Consider the following 17,784-nt stretch of genomic DNA (forward strand, 5'->3'; position numbering starts at 1 on the left):
GTTTCAGTTGTATGCGTATGTATGTACTGAGTTATTATCCAAAATATATATCAGTGTGATTCATGGTCAAAGAAGTTTGAAGAGCCCTGTGCTAGAGGAGAAAATCCCTTCTTTTGCATGGGAAGGCGGCCTCGAACCAGAAAGTTGAAGCCCCTTGCCTTGGGTCTCTCCTAGTTGCCCAATCTCAGAGTTGAGCCTCTTAGAGTGAAGGCGTCTAGGGGGCAGGGTCTTTGTCACCCTGTCAAGGGCTGATGCAGATATATAAAGATCAACGGTTAAGCCCCTTGTGACCAGGATGAAGTAGACCACTGACCTGCCGTGGGGGCAGTGGGTTACCGATGGGGACAGGGATGAACTGGTGGCTTGTGGACATGAAGTGCACGTACTTCTGCTCCAGCTTCACTGTCACGCCTATGAAATTTAGCTGGAAATAGAGAGCTCATGAGTAGCATCCTCCCCTGGGAGGAAATGAAGCACCTAGAAGAGAGATCCAGCTCCCAGCTGCCTGGGAGACACAGTTCTCCGCTCTTCTCTCAGTTGTCCAGGGCAGGACCAGAGCTGGGGCCTTACCAGGATCTCCCGGCCGTGGGACACCTTGAAGAGCACAGGGAGGCGATCGGTGCCAACAAACAGGTGGCTGGAAGGGAGGAGACAAGTCCGAGATGAGTTACGGAACCCCAGGACAAGTGGGAGAACAAATGGTCAGACCTGTGGTTTTGAGCCTGCTAGCCCCTAAGAGTATGTGGAAGCCCCTGAGTTGGGACAGCATGAGGCAAATTAAATTTCCCCTGCAGGTCTTCCCAAGGTGGTGTCCACTCAGGGTGACATGGAGTCACACAGTGCATGGCCAGCCTCCTCCAGGAGCTAGGGGAAAGGGGGAGTCTCTAGGACTGGAAGTGCAGGGTGCATGGGGTGGGGGAGCACCTGTATTTGAACTCCACAGCCTGCTCCTGCCCAGGGCTCAGACTCCCAGCCTTGGGGCTGATGGAGAATATGCAATTGTCCTGCACACGCATTTGGTGCAGCTCAGTGCAGTCAAACTCTGCTCGCTCTGCCCATAGCTCCAGGTCGATCTGCTGGTCACTTGGAAAGAGGAAGGCCCTGGGAAAGGGTGAAAAGCAGGAGGAGTGAAGTCTCTCAGTCAGAACAGAGAGGCAGGAGTGGAAACCTCTGTGCCTCTCCATTTCATCTCCCCATTTGGCAAGCTGTCCCATCAATGGCTGAGCAAACATGACTGTTGTGGATTCTCATTTCACAGTAGCCCCTAAACCCAGGAACCGAACCAGGGCTGTGGTGACTAAACAGGAAGTGGGGTCACTTATATATGTGGGAGCTGGCCATTAACTCTGGAGAAGTTTCTTTGACAAAACATATGAGGCACCTAGGAATGCCAGCAGCATCAGCTAGGGCCCTGAGAGAGAGAGTGTGCAGGTCAGCTTGGGCACAAGGTGGAGAACACATGCCCCAGCAAGTCTGGTGCTCTGGAATCTGAAGCATAGCTAGGCATAGATCAATGCCCCTGAAATGCCTTGTAATGTAGCAAAGTACACATTGCACTCTAAGTAGCTGACCAAATGGGTGATAAAGGGGTCCCAAGACCACAATCTGAAAAGGAAGACCCTTTCACTCTCGGAGAGCTGGCACAGAGATGGCCCCAAACTGGGCAGAGGCTATGAACAGGGAGCAGTCAGAGGGGAAAGAAAAATGGCCAACACATCTGAAAAGGCTCAATAGGAGTTAGAAAAAGCAAATCAAAACCCCCTTGAATCAATCTTAAATATTTTCACATTGAAAATGTGAAAAAGACAGAACAGAGATACCAGAAAAAAAAAATAGTATATGTGGATACCTAATATATGACAGCAATGGTATTAGCAAAACAAAATGACTTTTCAATAAATATTGCCTGCATAATTTGCTAAACATATAGTAAGTAAGTAAGTAAGTAAGTAAATAAATAAATAAATAAAATTCTCCTTTATTACACAACAGAAAGTAAGTCTACAATTCTAGGTGGGTTAAATAATTAACTGAAAGAAAAACTTGTAGAAAACAATTAGTAGGATATATTTGTGCTTTCAGAGTAGGTAAAGAGAAACAGATAAATTATAATTTACATTTAAAGACCTGCTTAGCAAAATTTGCTATTAGGAAAGTAAGCAGAAGTTACGTATCAGAGATGATATTTTCAACACAAATAGCTGGATCAGTAGTTATTACAAAAAAGAAGAAAAAACACCTAGAAAAACTGTTCTAAATCATTAAGCAAATAAACCCCAACCACCTGATTTTAAAAATTACCAAAATTACTGACCAGGCACTATGTAAAAGATAAAATAACTATTCCATAAAAAATATAATAAATACTAATCCTCATTTGTGTCTAGATAACTCAACTTGACAGCCAATACAAACAAAACACAGTGACATCAAAAGTTAGCAAATTTGTGGACAGTGGCCTGATTATATACTACTGATGAGTGTAAAAAAAATTACCTCTAATGCTGGTAAGTTTAGAAAGAAGAGACACCCTCAAACATAGGTAGGGAGAGAAGGAACTGCTACCACCTTTTGGTGTATGAATTTAGAATAAAAAAAATGTATATGCACTTTGACTCAGAAATTTTATTTTGGGGAAGTAACCTGCAAGAATAAACGCATGCATGTGTATGCACACACACACGGATGTTTACTACAACTTTCTTTGTAGTGGCAAAACCAAACAAAACAACACACTGGGAACAACTAATGTCATCCAATAAAGAAGCGATTCAATAACTTATGGGCCATTCATGTTACGGAATACTATGCAACAATCAGAATGAGTTGAAACTGTGTGTACCGATCTGAAGGGAACATTATTGGTTTAATGCTGAGTGAAAAATGTTACTGATGTAACCCTGAGCAGAAAGTAATATGTACAGTATTGTATCAATACTATAAAAAAATAAAATAAAAGAGAAACAGAATAACCCTGTAACCGTGTCTGCAGGTCTATATGTTGTACAAATGCTAAGAGTGGAGGCACACTCCAAACCCTCATCACCCTAGCGGGGTGGACTTGGAGAGGGAGCTGGGGAGCGTTTTCTTTTTTTTTTTTTTCCATCACCTTTTTATTGTTTGACTTGTTACAGGTGAATAAAATGCTTTTGTTGTTTTATCTGAGGATATTGATCAGCAAGCAGCAAAAGTGGAGATCTTGCTATTTTGGGGTCAACCAGATAGTTGAAGCACCTCCATCTCCCTCACTGCCCTCACCCAGTCTCCCTCCAAATACTCCCGAGCTCCTTTCCCCTGCTAGTCCTCTCGTGTGGCTCCCCATCTGGGCACTGCAGCAGTCTTCCCACCTGTCCCCCTGCCTCAAGCTGCTAATCTGTTTCTCCCCCCACACTCCAGACCAGAGTGCCAGGTCTTGAAAGTAGATCATGTCTTTGCCCCCCATCTCAGCTTACACCCCACCGATGCTCTAGGAAGAAGTCTAAACTCTCGGAAGGAGTATCCCAAGGCCTAGACCTGGCCACTGCCAGCCTCCCCCAGCTGCATCCGAGGCCTGTCCCTCCCTCCCTATCAACACTCCTGTTAAGCGGTGTCCTTTCCTCTTACCCGCCTACATGTCAGGCACTCTGCTGGAAGGCACTTTGCAGCCTCTGCCTCTCTGCCCAGGCTGTGGGTCTAGCTTGGTTGTAGCTTTCTCCAGGAAGCCTGTCTGATGTGCCACCAGCCCCCACATCCAAAATAGTGTAAAGTATCCTCCAGTGCTGCACACACCTCTTTCACAGCACACATCGCCCTGCACCAAAGGGCTGGTCTGCCTGGACGGCCCTGCCACACCTGAAAGGCAGGGCCTGGGCTCATCTGCATTTCTATTTCGATGGGCAACCTGGAACCTGCACCTAGGAAGCCTCAGTAAAGCTTCAGTCAATGACTTAATGAGTGCATGAGGGAGAAGATGCTGTTAACCAACCTCTGTAAGGAAATCTCCCTTAAACGCAAGGCCCAAGGGCAGAGGCGTCAGAGGAGAAGGCTTGGAGGGCGCAGGCAACAATGTGGCTTCGTTTTCCCCATACGCTCCTCATCCTTGGGGTTCCCACTCTGTCTGTCCTGCCTGCTGCCACCTCCAGGCCAAGTCCACACTCCCTGTTTCTTGCTGGTCTTGGCAGGAATAAAACCTTCAGTTTGTTCTTTATAAGCTCAGCAGAGACCAACTAGAATTTTCAAAAACAGCCTTCTAAGGAATGGAAAGGAAACACAACACAAAAAGCCGGAGAGTCAGGCCATCCAAGGAAGGTTCCCTGTGCTTGGAATCCTGGAAGAAGCACAGACTGCCTTTCCTAAACCTCAAATGATCTCCTGATGGATGGGCCCAGCTTGACGGGCACTCTGCCTGGGTTTCCTCCCGCCTCTGTTTCCAGCAACCTGGACCCTCTCCACGGAGAGTGCAAACGGGCTTGCTCCTACACACACACACACACACACACACACACTCCACCAAATACCTTGTTCCATGCCAGGACACAAGCCGACACCGCTTTTCCTGCCCCCACCCCAAAGTCCCATAGGACCTGGCTCCCGGCCACTCAACGAGCCCAGTGAATAGCAGATCCGGAGCTCAAAGCAGACCCTGGGCCTTCCCCATCAGGCCGGCAGCCCTGCCTGCCAAGCTTCCTCAGTGATTCAGGGCCAGGAATCCTCAGTTACTCAAAGTCCCAGCCCTTTTCAGACAGGAACCACATAGCTTCCCCAGCTCAGGGAGGGGTGGGACAATCCAGAGAGTAAGGGGCAGCCATCACACCCCAAATGATGCAGCCCCCTCCCCCAGGACTCTCTGCTTAAGCAGGAAGGGTCCAGAGACCCCAGTGGTCCTGCCTGCATATTTTCTCTCTCCTCCTCACTGCCGCACCCAGGCTAGACTCCTGGTTCTCTCTCTAAGCCAGACCCCAGATGGGGGCATGTCTCTCTCACCTCCATTTAGCCAAACGAAGCTGGAAGTCATCAAAAGGAAGTTTACTAGGATATCAAGGCGCGTGGCAGAAACAGGGAGAAAGACAAGAAAAAGTCCTGACATGGAAACGGGAAGTTTACTGGGCACAAGTTTGGGGCCCAGTGGGAGGAAAGCCAAGCACAGGGAGGGCCAAGTGCGGAGGGCTGAGGAGAAGCATAGCCTGCCCTGGGGCCAGCCTTTACTCTTCCTGCAGCTCCGAGCAGCTTTACTCAGTCACAGCATCCTCCCTGACACGGTTCTGTGGCAGCAGATCCCTGTCTGTCCCTGCTGGAGACCCTCGACTCACCCCAGTGCAGGCTTGGCCCCCGCTGGACTAGGGGTCTGTCAGGGATCCCCCAGCACCCAGCACAGCAGCTAGTGTGTGAGAGCAGTTCAAAGTCTTGCTGACTAACTGGTGTAGGTGGGGGCTTTGGAGTTGGACGAATCTAGGTTTGAACCTGGCTCTGCCTACTAATGGCTGAGTGCTCTTGGTTGAGTCCTTAGCCTCCTTTGCCTCCTGTCTGCGAATGAATCAGCAGAGGATGATTTTTTTCACAGGCTTGGTATGAGGCTTGGAGGAAAAAGGTCTTGTAAGGCACAGTGCCTGGCATGTAGCAGATGCTCAATGGACACTTCTCATTCATTAAGTATTGAGATAACCATGCCAGTCACCAGCAGGTGATTCCACTGGAATCACCACTTCTGAGCCTATTGACACATCTCAGCCAGTGATATAGGCCCTGCATCCTGCTGGGCAATCCCAATTCCATCCTGGCCTCCGCAGCCCATCAATGGGGGACCCGCTCTTCACAGACGCTAGGCAGCCAGGTCTACCACCAGCAAGAGGAGGCCTCTGGCGCCTGCCTCCCAGGCCCCCCAGCCACCCATTCCATGCCAGCCATACCAGTCCAGGGGCACCACTCCACTGTTCTTCAGGGCCAGGAGCACCACGGAGGGTGGGGCCTCTACCGGCGCTGCCCCAAAATTGAAGTCAAGCTTCAGAGGGGTGAAGATGGGGGGGATCTGGCTTGTGCTGTGTGGAGCAGAGAAAGAGACTCAGAGACAGAGATGGGGACAGGGTGGGGCCCTCCCAGAGTGGGGCCCTCCCAGAGTGGCTGACACTCATCTCCCTGTAAATGGGAATTAGAGACTCTGGGACCCAGGAGCAGAGTGGGCTAGCACTTCAGACTTCAAGCCAATCCCTGTTTCGTCCAGGCCCCTCCAGGGATGGGCAAGAATTTGGGGAGAGATAGAGAGCCACTTCGTGGACAGGGCCTGGTGCTGGGCGTGTGGGCAGAAAGCTCCAAAAACATCCCCAGATAGGCCTTGCCCCTCCCCAGGCCCGGCTTACCTATGCCGGGTGGGCACCTTGTAGGTGAGCTCCAAGGGGGTGGGGTCACGTGTCAAGTAACTGTTGAGCGTGTCCAGGGAGAAGAGGTGCCACAGGTGCTGCCGGGTGATGCCCTCGGTGCTGCCCATGGAGCAGGCATCCAGGATGGAGAGTAAGGGGTACACGGCCGTCAGGAAAACTCGACACAGCTCCTGCTTCTCCCCAACCTTATTATCTGGGGGAAAGGGAGGTGGAAGAGAGGGGTGAGCGCACCTCCCAGCTCCCCTGGGCAACCTGCCCCCGGACCCTTGTCAGGGGCAGCAGGTGTCTCCCAGGCTTCGGACGTTTCCAACAACAGCCAACCCTTGTCTCACCCTTCCGTGTACCAGGCACAGTCCTAAGTGCTTTGCACACACCGCTGCATTCAATGTGAAACGTTACTCGTATTCAAACTAATTCTTACAAACAGCTTTGTTGAAACATTATTTATGTACCATAAAATTAACCCTTTTAATGCAGACAATTCAGTGTTCTTTGCATAGTCGGTGTCGTGCAACCATCACCTCTATTTCATCCTAGAACATTTTTATCACCACAAAAAGAAACCCAGTACCAAGTAGCTGTCGCTCCCCATTCTCCACTCCCCGCTACCCCTGGAAACCCCTAATCTATTTTCTGTCTCTATAGATTTGCGCATTATGGATGTTCCATAGAAATGGAATCATACACTCTGTAGCTTTTTGTGACCAGCTTCTTTCACTTGGCATATTTTCCAGGTTCATCCATGTGGTAACCTGTATCAGTACTTCTTTCCCTTTCCTTGCCTGCATGCCATTATTACCCCCATTTTACAGATGTGGAAATTGAGGCACAGAGAGGTAAAACAATTTGCTAAGATTACATGGCTAATGAGCGCGGGGCCCAGGATCCATTCCCCAGTAGCTTGGCTCGAGTCCACACTCTGAGCCACTCTTCTGTGCTGTGCTGGGTGCCTCCCAGCGGCCCCAGGGCAGGCTGGGAATAACTCCATTCTACAGAGAAGAAAGCTGAGGCCCAGGGAGGCTGGGGATTTGTCTAAGATCTCACAGTAAATCAACACAGCTCCAAACTCTTCATGTTGAGTCTTCTACAGCTCAGGCACCACATACACGAACACCCACACAGACAGAGGTAGTTGGTGTGAGGCACCCGAATGTGCACCCTAGCTCACTCACATTCACTCTGCTAGCTCTGTCTGGAACCTCCAAATTCCCCCACCCAAGTCCTGCTCACACAGTTCTTCCCCTTCCCTTTAGGCACTGGCTCTCCATGCCAGGTGACCCAGGTACCTCTGCGGGAGAGGAGAGAGTAGCTGATGGTCCAGGAGTACTGGGACCGGTGGTTGGGACAGGCAGTCAAGCAGATGGTGTCCTGGGACCGGGGTGGCATGCTCCCCTCTGTGCGATCCAGTTGAAGAGCTGCTCAGGGATGAGCCAGGTGGAGTCAAGGGCAGAGAGGCCCTGCCTCTCATCCTGCTCCTTCCCAGATACCCTCCCTGGGGCCAGCAGAGCACTGGCTACAGAGCAGGCTCTGAGCCAGAAATTGGGAAGCAGAATCCCTCCTCCCAGACCAAGATGGAGGGGACCTATCCTTGTGTCATTGGCACCTGCAGCCTGTGAGGTAGGTGCCACTAGTTTACAGTTGAGGAAACTGAGGCTCAGAGAGGGCCAGCCCAATGCCACACATCTAGAAAGTGGAAGCACCAAATTTTAAGCCCTGCTCTGCGTGCCCCAAACCACGGTCTGGTTAACGGTTTTAACCAGTGCCCTTCACTGCTCATCTCCCCAGCCCCAGCCCCAGCCAGGCCCAGTACCGAGGGGTTCGTTGTCAGTGCCCTCAGGGCTGCACTGCTCCAGGACCAGGTGATAATAGAGGGTACAGTGGCCTTCGTTCAGGAGCACAAGCGACCTGGACTGTTTGCTGTTCACCATCACATTCCCAAAATCCAGCTCCTTCTCCTTTGCCTGAGGGCCAGAGTCAGCCAGTGTGGGGGGGGGGGGCGGGGGGGGCCTCCTCCAGGCCCACCGCCCTGGCTTTCCCATCCCCCTGGCCTTAGAGAATCCCCAAGGAAGAGCAGGTATAGGGGTGTGGGCCATGGGCCAGAGGGCTCCTATCCCCTGCCCTCTTGGACTCGGGCCCCCTGGAGTACCCTGGCTTGTGCCCTGGCTCCCAGCTCCCCACACCAACCCACTCAGGTTCTCCCACTCACAGAAAGCCTGCTGGTGATGCCCATGCCCACCAGCCGTATCATGTAGTGGGTGGTGGTGGAGGGCTTAGCGTTTGGGGGCAGGCCGACTTCCCAGACCCACACCCCCACTCGGAACAAGTACTTGGTCTCCTCCAGAGGGCTGAAGATCCATGTCAGCATCTGGGGTCACAGAGATGATCCCTGTGTGGGGGGTCTTCCAGAACCCCCCGCCCAGGTTCCTGGCCGTCTGAAGTCCCACTGCAGGATATCAAGCTATGGGAACCCTTTCTGAGTATTTACCTCATATCAGGCACTTTATGCACATTGTGTATTATCTCCCTAAGCCTCTCAATCCTTTATTCCCACCAGGGAGCTGGAATGTGAACTCTCAAGGCTAACTCCAGAGTTTGTGTGGTCTCTCATCTTGCTGATTACTACCCCTGGATTCTTACAGACACCATGTGTTGCTGGTTTGTGGCCCAAGTTTGGCCTTCCAGCTAGTCTATAAGGCCCTAGACCAGGATGAGGGTTTGCTAGTTCGTGTCCTAGCCTGTGACCTCCCACTCCAGACTGCCACTGTGACCTCTAGGAGTCCCCTTCCACAACTCCTTAATGATAGCCATCCATTAGGCCCCAAATCTACCTGCTGCAAACCACCTCCCCGTGATCTCACAGTTTGGGGGACTATAGAGGGAGAGTGGACTTGCCCCCGGGCAGTGGCTTCAGAAACCCTGGTTCAAGTCTCAGCTCTGCACCTTCTGATTTATAATCTTAGCAAATGGATTTTTCTTCTCTAAGTCTCAATTCTTTTGCGCAAAATGAGAGGTGCTGATCATGAGGCTGGGGGAGGTGACTATGGATCGAATGGAAGGTGCACATAATAGGCCTGGCCTGATTAGGCATGAGTAAGAGATGATGGTGCGGGTAAGAACAGCGGGGACCTGGGGCAGGGCACTCACGAGGCTCTCGTTGGGTTGGATCAGTCCCCTGGCGGGCTGGACGGCCAGCATCTTCTGGTACTGCTGGGAGATCTTCCACTCAAACTCCAGGGGCAGACGCGTGGGGTTGCGGAAGGTGAAGAGGCTGGTGGAGGAGCAGCCTACCCGGGTGGGTTTGAAGAAGACACTTTTATAGGTGTCCAGCTTCAGCTGCAGTGGCTCCTCCCGGCTCTGCATGCTCACCTCCTGTGGCCAGAGGAGGAAGGGAAGTGCCCTGACCTCACCCTGCAGCCCACGTGCCCACAAATGTCCAGAAAGCGACAGTGGGTAGCTTTTCCACCTTGGAGAGGGCAGCAAAAGGCCCTACACCAACCTGGGCACGAGCAGCTTGTATCGAAGGCAGAGCGGGTTGGGACTGACTGAGGAGATGGTTCTTGAACTCAAGGACTGAGAGAGGTTGTGCAGACCATTTCATGGGCCAGACATGGGTCCACACCCTGGACCCTTTCCCTGGCCTGCCCCTTTTCTTGTCCCAGACCCCAAGAGGTGAACAGGCAGGGCCCTTAGGGTTGGGAAAGCTGTTCACAAATGTTGTGGGTGGCGGGGTCTTCTCACTGCCACGCCACTTCCTGGAGGAGGAGCAACCCCTTAGCTACTTTAAGTGAGCTTTAAAGGCCAACTCCCAATAACGGCCCACTCCCAAGGGCCCTGCCTCCCTCCTACCTTGAGATACTGGGGGCAAAAGTTGAACTGCAAGTAGAAAATGTGCTGCTTCCAAGAGTTGCCCTTGGGGTAGGTACAGATGAGGAATATTTGGTGGGCCCCAGGGGCCACAAGGCCTGAGGTGGGCCTCAGGGAGATGTCCGAGCTGCTTTTGGGGTCCAAGTTGAAGGTCATCAACATGGAGCCTTTGTTGATCAGGAGGAGGCTGCGGTAGGAGGGTTCGCTGGGAGACACTGCAGGAAATAGCTGTGGTGCAAGAGAAGAGAGACTCGCGCTCAGACCCACACGCCCTCACATTCCGACACACACACTCAGGGAAGTACATGTGGGCGCGGGTGGGGCCACGTCCAAGGAAATTCAAGATGCCTGCACACAACCCAGTCAGTGCCCTGAAGCAGGGAATGGCTTCAGGGCACTGACTGGGTTGTGTGGAGGCCACAGCTTAGCACCAAAAAATGCTTCTGTGTTCCAGGGGACCTACAGACAGGAAGATGGAGTGAACACAGGAACTGGCCCCAGGAAACTCAGGCCTCCAAGACTCCTCTTCAAGGTTAAGTAAGAGTTCTTTCGTTTCAGGGTGCCCTCACACCATCCTTTGGAGAACCCACTTTCAGAGATCCTGCTCCAAAAGCTCTGGGTAAGCAGTCCCTCCTAGGTGACTCTCCTGCAGGTGGCTGAGGGGAATCCACTTTGAAAAAGGGAAAGCCCCAGCAATCCCAGTTTCCAACACTCTTTAAGCATCTAGGGTATGGCCAGCCCCAGGCTAAGAGGTAAGCAGGCCACAGAACGCAAGGCCCAAAGTCACTGGCTAGGGCGCCCCATCCAGCTGGGCGACAAGCACACCGTGTGAGGCAGCAGGATAGCAACACAGGCCCAGAGTATGCTAGACAGCAGTAAAGGCCACACGTCACTGGGAGGAACTGGCCAAAGGAAAGGGAAGGGGGAGTCAGTGAGGAGAACTCTGCAGTCAGAGGGGTCTTTGGGAAGGGGCGCCCTTGAGCAGAAGTGTAGCTGGTAGAGGGCAAGATTGCCTCCAAGTACATTCTCCAAAAGTGGTGCCTTACCAGCAGGATGAGGCGTGAAGGTAGTGAAGACAAGTGAAAAGACCGATAACATCACTGACGCAGAAACCAGACTTGGCACTTGGCTGTCCAGCTCCAGAGTCTGTGCTTTCAAGCCCCATGTCACCCTGCTCCTCAGAGAGGAGAGGCCTGGGAATTGTGACTCCCCGTTGAAGAGGCTAATCCAAGGGGTCGGCTCTGTGAGCTTTCTCACCCAGGCCTGGGTCATCCCCAAGGGCAGGGGCTCAAGGTGTGGTGGTGGTACCTCTAACAGGTACTCAGTAAACAGGGGATAGACAAATAAAGGAGATGGAGAATTTAAAACCTGAGAAGGTCAGAGAGTATTCAGGCAGGAGCCAGTGGTCCTAGCCCCAGACTCTCCCCAGTCCCAGTGATGTGGCCCAGGAGAGTGCCCTCGATTGGCTTAGAGCCCCAGGGCTGGTGGTGGGGAGATCAGGACAGCCAGGGAGGTTGCTGCGGTTTGTTTATGAGGCCATCAGAGAGGAAAGAGGTATCTGTACGCCACGGCAGAAGCCAGGCTCCCCTGTCCCACTTTCCACTGCTGCTGGGGCCACGCTCACCTTGGGGGTGTCCAGGGAATATTGGGGGATGTGGTGCTCCAAGGCAGCCTGATAGCTGTGGCCTTGTGCTCGGAGTGTCAGGCACCAGGACGGGCACAGGGTGCAGTCCTCCTCAATATTATTGAAGCTCTGCTGGACCTGCAGGAGGGCCGGACCCGTGGACAAGCTCAGGGTCCTGTATGCAATCCTGTAGGGCACCCCATTTCCCCCCTTGTATTACAGGAGTCTTGCATTGGGCACAGAAGGGAGGGGCTCCCTGGGAAGACAGTGCAGAAAACAATAGTCATAACAGCCCCTCTCGCTGTATGTGCGCCAGGCCCCACACTGAGCACTCTGCAAACATGCTCCTTAATCCTCACAGCAACCCGAAGACAGGGCATCGTGTAGGAACGTGACTGGAGCATCACTGGCCGAAAGAAATAGAATGCAAGCCACAAAGGCGAGCTGCAAACGTAATTTTAAATGTCTAGGAGCCATATTAACAAAGTGAAACACATAAAATTAATTTCAATAACGTTTTATTTTACCCAGTAGATCTACAATCTTATTTCAACATATAATTGATATATAAGAGATTTGTGAGATATTTTACACTCTTTTTGTGTTAAGTCTTCAAAATCCAGAGTGTCTCTCACCCTTACAGCACATCTCAACCTGGACTGGCCACATTTCAAGTGCTCAGTGGTCACGTGCAGGCCGCCGTAACAGACAGCGCAGGGCTAGAGCATGGAACCTAAACATCTGATAGGCTCAGGCCTGGCCTCAGCCAAGGCAGGTGTCAACAGCCTCTTTCCTACAAACCTCCACATTCTCCCATTCACAAGATATTAGAAAGGAGGCAATTAAAGACTTGGCTTTGGAAAGACTTCTCAAAAGTTTGGATACAACCCTGTTTATAGGTTAAAAAAAAAAACAAAAACAAAAACAACAAGGCTCACGACATTAAGAGACTTCCCGAAGGTCACATGGTAAGGGACTCTGATCTCAACTCTGCTCTTCTCTCGGACCCAGCACCCAGGCCACGAGGAAAGAACAGCAGGGTAGGCAGAGCTGAGAAGGGAGGGAAAGGGCAGGGCTGACTGAAGATGAATGACACGCATCTGGGACTGAGGCTGGGCTGAGGACAGCCTGTGCTCCAAGTTTCCCAGCCAGAGGAGGCTGTGCTAGAAGCCCCTCCCCACACACGCCTAATTACCCGCTGCCCCTGCCTGCTCCTGGCTCCTGTCCATGGCTCTTTTAGAGGAACAACGTCTTACTTCAAGGACTAGTAGAGAAGCCAGGAGCCCTGCACCAAACTTTCCCCAAGGGCTGACCCTAGCTGAGCTCTCCCTCCAGAGGGAAAGGATGAGCCCTACAGCACCCCTCTGGCACCCCCTCCTACCCCACCCTGCCATTCAGGCTCAGGGGCAGAGAACCCACCTTCCCTGTCCCTTCTGGCCTCACACACACACCTTATACACAGCAAAGGCTTCCAGCTCCACGGCGTAAAGGCAGTTGGGGTGAGGAGGCCGGAAGTGCAGGCGCATGGCCATGGACTTGAGCGGGGGCACATCGCAGGTTTCTGGAGTCACCCAGAAGGGGCAGCCAGACCTGCATGTCCAGACCACGGTGATCTTGCCCTTGGTGTGGTTCACCAGGCACACGGGAACAGGGTTAGGGTCCTCAGGACTGGGGCAGGCACCAAAGTCCACCTCCACGGGCTCTATGCTGACGGGTGGGGGGAAGATGGCCAAGTCGCTGGTGCCGTCGAAGAAGTACTCAGTCATGGGGGGGATGAGGGGATACTGCGGGGCTGGCATAGCCTCCAGGTCCTGTGTGGGGAGAGACGGGTGGGTGGGGGCCCAGCTGCCATTCCTCCTGCATGTCCCTTATCTGCATGTTCCTTTCTGGAAAAGGCTACAAGAGTTCCACACAGGTCACCCCCACAGGGCTCTGGGGACACAAGACTGCCCAAGAATTGCTAGAGAAAGAGGCATGAACCTGGGGGGTAGCCTGTCCGCGGGGGCCCAGCGGGGCCTATCGAACCTGCATGGGAATCATGAGGGCTCCGTTCTTATCCTGCTCCAGCTTCTTCTCACTCAGCATGAGGCCCAGGATGTCAGGGGGGTAGAGCGTCAGGCCCCGCACCAGGTGTGTGCGATACCAAGCCAGGTGCTGTGGCCTCAGGATGGCTGGCTTGGTGCTGTCCGAGTGGCAGGTCCCGATCAGGTCCAGGAACAGCGGGTCCTGTGACATTTGTCCATGTGAGGCTAGATTTCAGTCCCCACTTGCTACCCTAGCCAGGTTCCAGTTGGTCAGGACACAATTTGTACAGCCTTGCCCAGGAGCTGGGTTAAGGTACTCACTTCAAGGCTCTTGGCTCTGTGTGCTGTGTGGGGTGAGGTCCCATTCCCTCCATCCCCAGTAAAAGCAGCAGAAAAATCGCTGGCCTGGAATAGTCAGGACAAGATTGGCACACCCACCTGACTCAGAGTGGACTTCATGTGCGTCTGGCCATGCTGTGGCTCCAAAAGCCACTCTGGGGCCCTGGAGGAGATGATCCAAGCAGACAGCCCCAGAAGTTCCAGAATACAGGGAGTGAGCAGCCAGCATTGTCTTCACTCACCTGGTGGTGGATGAGACAGGCCACCCGCCGAAAATAGATGATGGGGTGAGTGGGCTGGAAGGTGCAGTGCAGGGTCATACGGGCCTTGCCCACCAGAGTCCCGAAGGTAGGTCTGATGCTGAAGACACTCTCCCGGCAGTCGATGGCAAACTGGAAGTAGGCCGTGCAGTCTGACTTGTTCTCAATCCACAGGGGCTGCTCTGAGCGCTCTCTGAGGTTGACCCAGCTGAAATCGATGCAGTTGTGCTGCAGGGTTACATCAGGACCTGGGCAGAGACGGAGGCCCTGTAGGTGAGGCCTGCCACCTGGGTGGGGCTGGAGTATCAGCCTCCCTCCCCGAGGGTGTCTCAGAAAGGGTCCTACTGATGGGAGGTGGTGCCTTCTGGAGAGAGAATGCCATGCTGGAAAGGCCAGGAGCCCCAACAGCCTGAGCAGACCTCCAGGTCACCAAGGTTGAGGGTGGGAACATGATCTCCAGGTATCTGCAAATGATTCCTCCCTGAGCCCACCAGGGGGCAGCAGACACCGAGGCTGAAGGGCAAGGGGGCGGCTGGCTCTTAGGAGTAAGCGAGGAACATTTCCCAATCCTAAGCATGGGCTGCTCTTGTCCCAGGGAGGTGCAGCGTCCTGGGGTTGCCAGTACCTCTACAGAAACCAATGACTTTGAGCAGAGTTTGGGCGGCACAGCCGGACGGCATAATAGACAAGTAGTCCATAGTTCTGACGTCCAAGGTCTCCGGGTGGAAGAACACAGACACATATTTCTTCTCTCCTGGGGGCACGATGCCATAGGACGTGGGGCACGAAAAGGCCTGGTCTTTGGCTAGCATGTCTGAGGCTACTTCAATCCTGAAAGGGGCACTCACCTGTGGGGGCCAGGTGAGGATAGGAGGGGTCACATTACAGGGTGGGGAAGTCTGTCATTAATGAGGTGCCCAGCAAAGAGGTGAGGGCAACTGGTGTCCAGCCTGTGTCCCACTTATCAGCTTTGAGTGTGGACGACACCCTCCACCAGGAGGAAGGAAGGGGATCGACCAGAGGGGTACCTTTGTCCCCTCAAATGTACCATAAAGGCTAACTGTGGTCCTGGGGTCAGGACAGTCCTAGGGTTGCTCTTGAGGTTGCTCAGGGAATACCCCAGTCCAGTCTCCAGCTGAGAGGAGAGGGGGACACCTGTCAACATATGTGTATCAAGAGACATGGGTTATGTGAGGCTTAGAGCCAAAAGGGTAGAGAGAAAGGGAGGAATTCTGTACAGGGGTGGGTTTCAGGAGCCCCTTGTTCTGTGTTTCTGAGTCCTGCCCCCATCCCCCACATGCACAGAACACATACCACCGACGGGTTATACAGCCTGATCTGCCTCTCAGCAGTGCAGCCCACAGCCACAGAACCAAAGTGCAGCACTTTCTGGGAGCCCTCAACATCCTGGTCCTCTGGTCGCTTCTGCCTAATGCTCACCAGCAGCTGGGCGCATTTGGCTGGGGCAGAGATGGGGGAGTCTTAGGGAGATACCCGCCAGAGCCTCTGTGGCCCAGCTAACAGCCCCTCAAAGAACCTAAGTGTCTCAGAGAAACACTGGTCTGCAACACTAAGAAAGGCAAAGAAAAGGCAAAGCCTGCAGGGCTGGGGAGAGGGCCGGAAGCTGTGCTACTGTATGGGTCCCACTGGGGCCAGACCAGGGCGGAAGGTGGGACAGTAGGGCACACTGAAGCTTTTGAGACCCAGGAAGGTGCAGCAAATGGGCTCTGGGGCCAGGTGAGAGGTCGAGCCTCACCAGCAGCCTGCAATTGGATGCTGTTCTTCTGCTTGCTTCTCTCCCCGTACCAGCATGTGGCTTGAACATTGTAGATGACAGCCATAAGAGGCTGAAAAGTCACCTTGATCCGGCAAGCCTGGCCTGGCTCCAGCAGCCCCGAGGTGGGCAGCATCTGGAATGGGCTGGAGAACTCCCAGGTGAAGAAGGTGGGCAGGTCCCTGGAGAGCAGAGCAAGTCAGAGCCATTGGGCTCATTCTGATCACTACCTCTGATTTAGAAAGGCAGAGATGCTGGGCAGCCCTTTTTACTCCCTCTACCTGCTTCACCCACCAGCCAAGCTAGTCTCTCCTGCCCCCAGGTACCTTCCTCACAGTTCTCACTCTCCCGACCTCAGCCTCAGCCACTCCCCTCACCCTACATTGTTCAGGGAGAACCAGGCCTCGGCCATGTCCCCGACGGCACACGTGGGCAACTGCAGGGATGGTGGGCAGGTCAGGTTATGGCCAGGCAGGGTGGCCCTCAGGTCCACACAGAACATCCCCTCCGCTTTCTCAAACCACAGTTGGTCCACGTACTCCTTCTGCAGCATGGGGGTGGAGATGGGGGCAGAGGCAGTTCACGATCAGTGGTACCTGGGTGGTACTCAGGAACCACACACCCCTGTCTTGGTCCCAGAGAACCTCTTTTGAGGGGAAGCATTTTGAGAACAGGAAGAGGCCAAGGAACCGGCGCTTCTGATGGCCTGCAGAGTGGCACAGCCTTTCCCCATATAACCGGAAACCTCCTCTGTCTGTTGAGTTTGGGGTCTGAGCTTCTCCAGGGCTTCCCAAACTAAATCTTTTGCTACAGTTGGCAGGATGTGTGTATGGTGGGGGAGGTCATTGTGCCTGTGTCCCTCACTGCCTTCTGCTTGTCCCTTACCTCCTCCAGAGGCCGGAAGATGATGGGGAGCGTGAGAGTTATGCCTGGGCTCAGGAGGATGGGCTGAGGGATGACCGTGAAGAAGAACTTGGTCTTGGGGGGCCTGCAGGGGAGAATCAGGAGACAAGCACTTCGGGGTCATAGCTCAGAAAACTAGACAGGGCAGAGCAACCAGAGAAGACCCTGGAAAACATAGTCCTTGGGACCATGGAGGGGGAAATACAGGGGCTCTATCACAGGAGCACTTGCCTCCCTCATCTGACTAGTCCTCTAGCAGATCTTCACTCCAGGATGTCAGCGCATCGACCAAAAAGATACAGGGGCAAAGGAGTAGCACTTGCACCTCTGATGCTCAGGGTGGTCACAGGGACAAGGATGAAGAAGGCGGCCCTGATTTAACTAAATCCCTGATCCATCACTTAGCTGGAGGAAACTAGGATTGGAATAGAGATGCCAGGGATGCTTTTCAAATCAGAGACCTTGACAGAGCTATAGAGTTCCAAGGGGGGTCAAAACTGCAAATACTGTAGCTGTTACAAACATTAATAAGATGACATTGTCAATAAGTTTATACCAATAAATGTTAAAGTTTAGATAAGTAAACACATTCCCAGGAAAGGATATCTTACCAAAACTGACTCAAGAATTATACAATAAATTT

General features: G+C 53.0%; 1 protein-coding gene across 1 annotated transcript in view; it reads right to left on the minus strand.

Annotated features, from left to right (window-relative positions):
• Window positions 1–17,784, minus strand: part of CFAP65 (cilia and flagella associated protein 65) — a 32,609-nt gene that overhangs the window by 8,417 nt on the left and 6,408 nt on the right. The window contains exons 6-24 of the mRNA XM_039844802.1: window positions 17,124–17,226; window positions 16,616–16,782; window positions 16,221–16,420; window positions 15,779–15,924; window positions 15,090–15,312; window positions 14,447–14,712; window positions 13,867–14,067; window positions 13,293–13,652; window positions 11,842–11,979; window positions 10,200–10,445; window positions 9,498–9,722; window positions 8,560–8,718; window positions 8,164–8,314; window positions 7,640–7,768; window positions 6,333–6,546; window positions 5,886–6,014; window positions 925–1,101; window positions 571–637; window positions 314–424 (exon numbers count right to left, since the gene is read on the minus strand). Coding sequence (XP_039700736.1) covers window positions 314–424; window positions 571–637; window positions 925–1,101; window positions 5,886–6,014; window positions 6,333–6,546; window positions 7,640–7,768; window positions 8,164–8,314; window positions 8,560–8,718; window positions 9,498–9,722; window positions 10,200–10,445; window positions 11,842–11,979; window positions 13,293–13,652; window positions 13,867–14,067; window positions 14,447–14,712; window positions 15,090–15,312; window positions 15,779–15,924; window positions 16,221–16,420; window positions 16,616–16,782; window positions 17,124–17,226 — 3,412 coding nt within the window. The remainder of the gene's footprint in view (window positions 1–313; window positions 425–570; window positions 638–924; window positions 1,102–5,885; window positions 6,015–6,332; window positions 6,547–7,639; window positions 7,769–8,163; window positions 8,315–8,559; window positions 8,719–9,497; window positions 9,723–10,199; window positions 10,446–11,841; window positions 11,980–13,292; window positions 13,653–13,866; window positions 14,068–14,446; window positions 14,713–15,089; window positions 15,313–15,778; window positions 15,925–16,220; window positions 16,421–16,615; window positions 16,783–17,123; window positions 17,227–17,784) is intronic.

The sequence above is a fragment of the Pteropus medius genome, unplaced genomic scaffold (genome assembly GCF_902729225.1).
Source record: "Pteropus medius unplaced genomic scaffold, Ma_sr-lr_union100, whole genome shotgun sequence".
In the NCBI taxonomy this organism is placed as follows: domain Eukaryota; kingdom Metazoa; phylum Chordata; class Mammalia; order Chiroptera; family Pteropodidae; genus Pteropus; species Pteropus medius.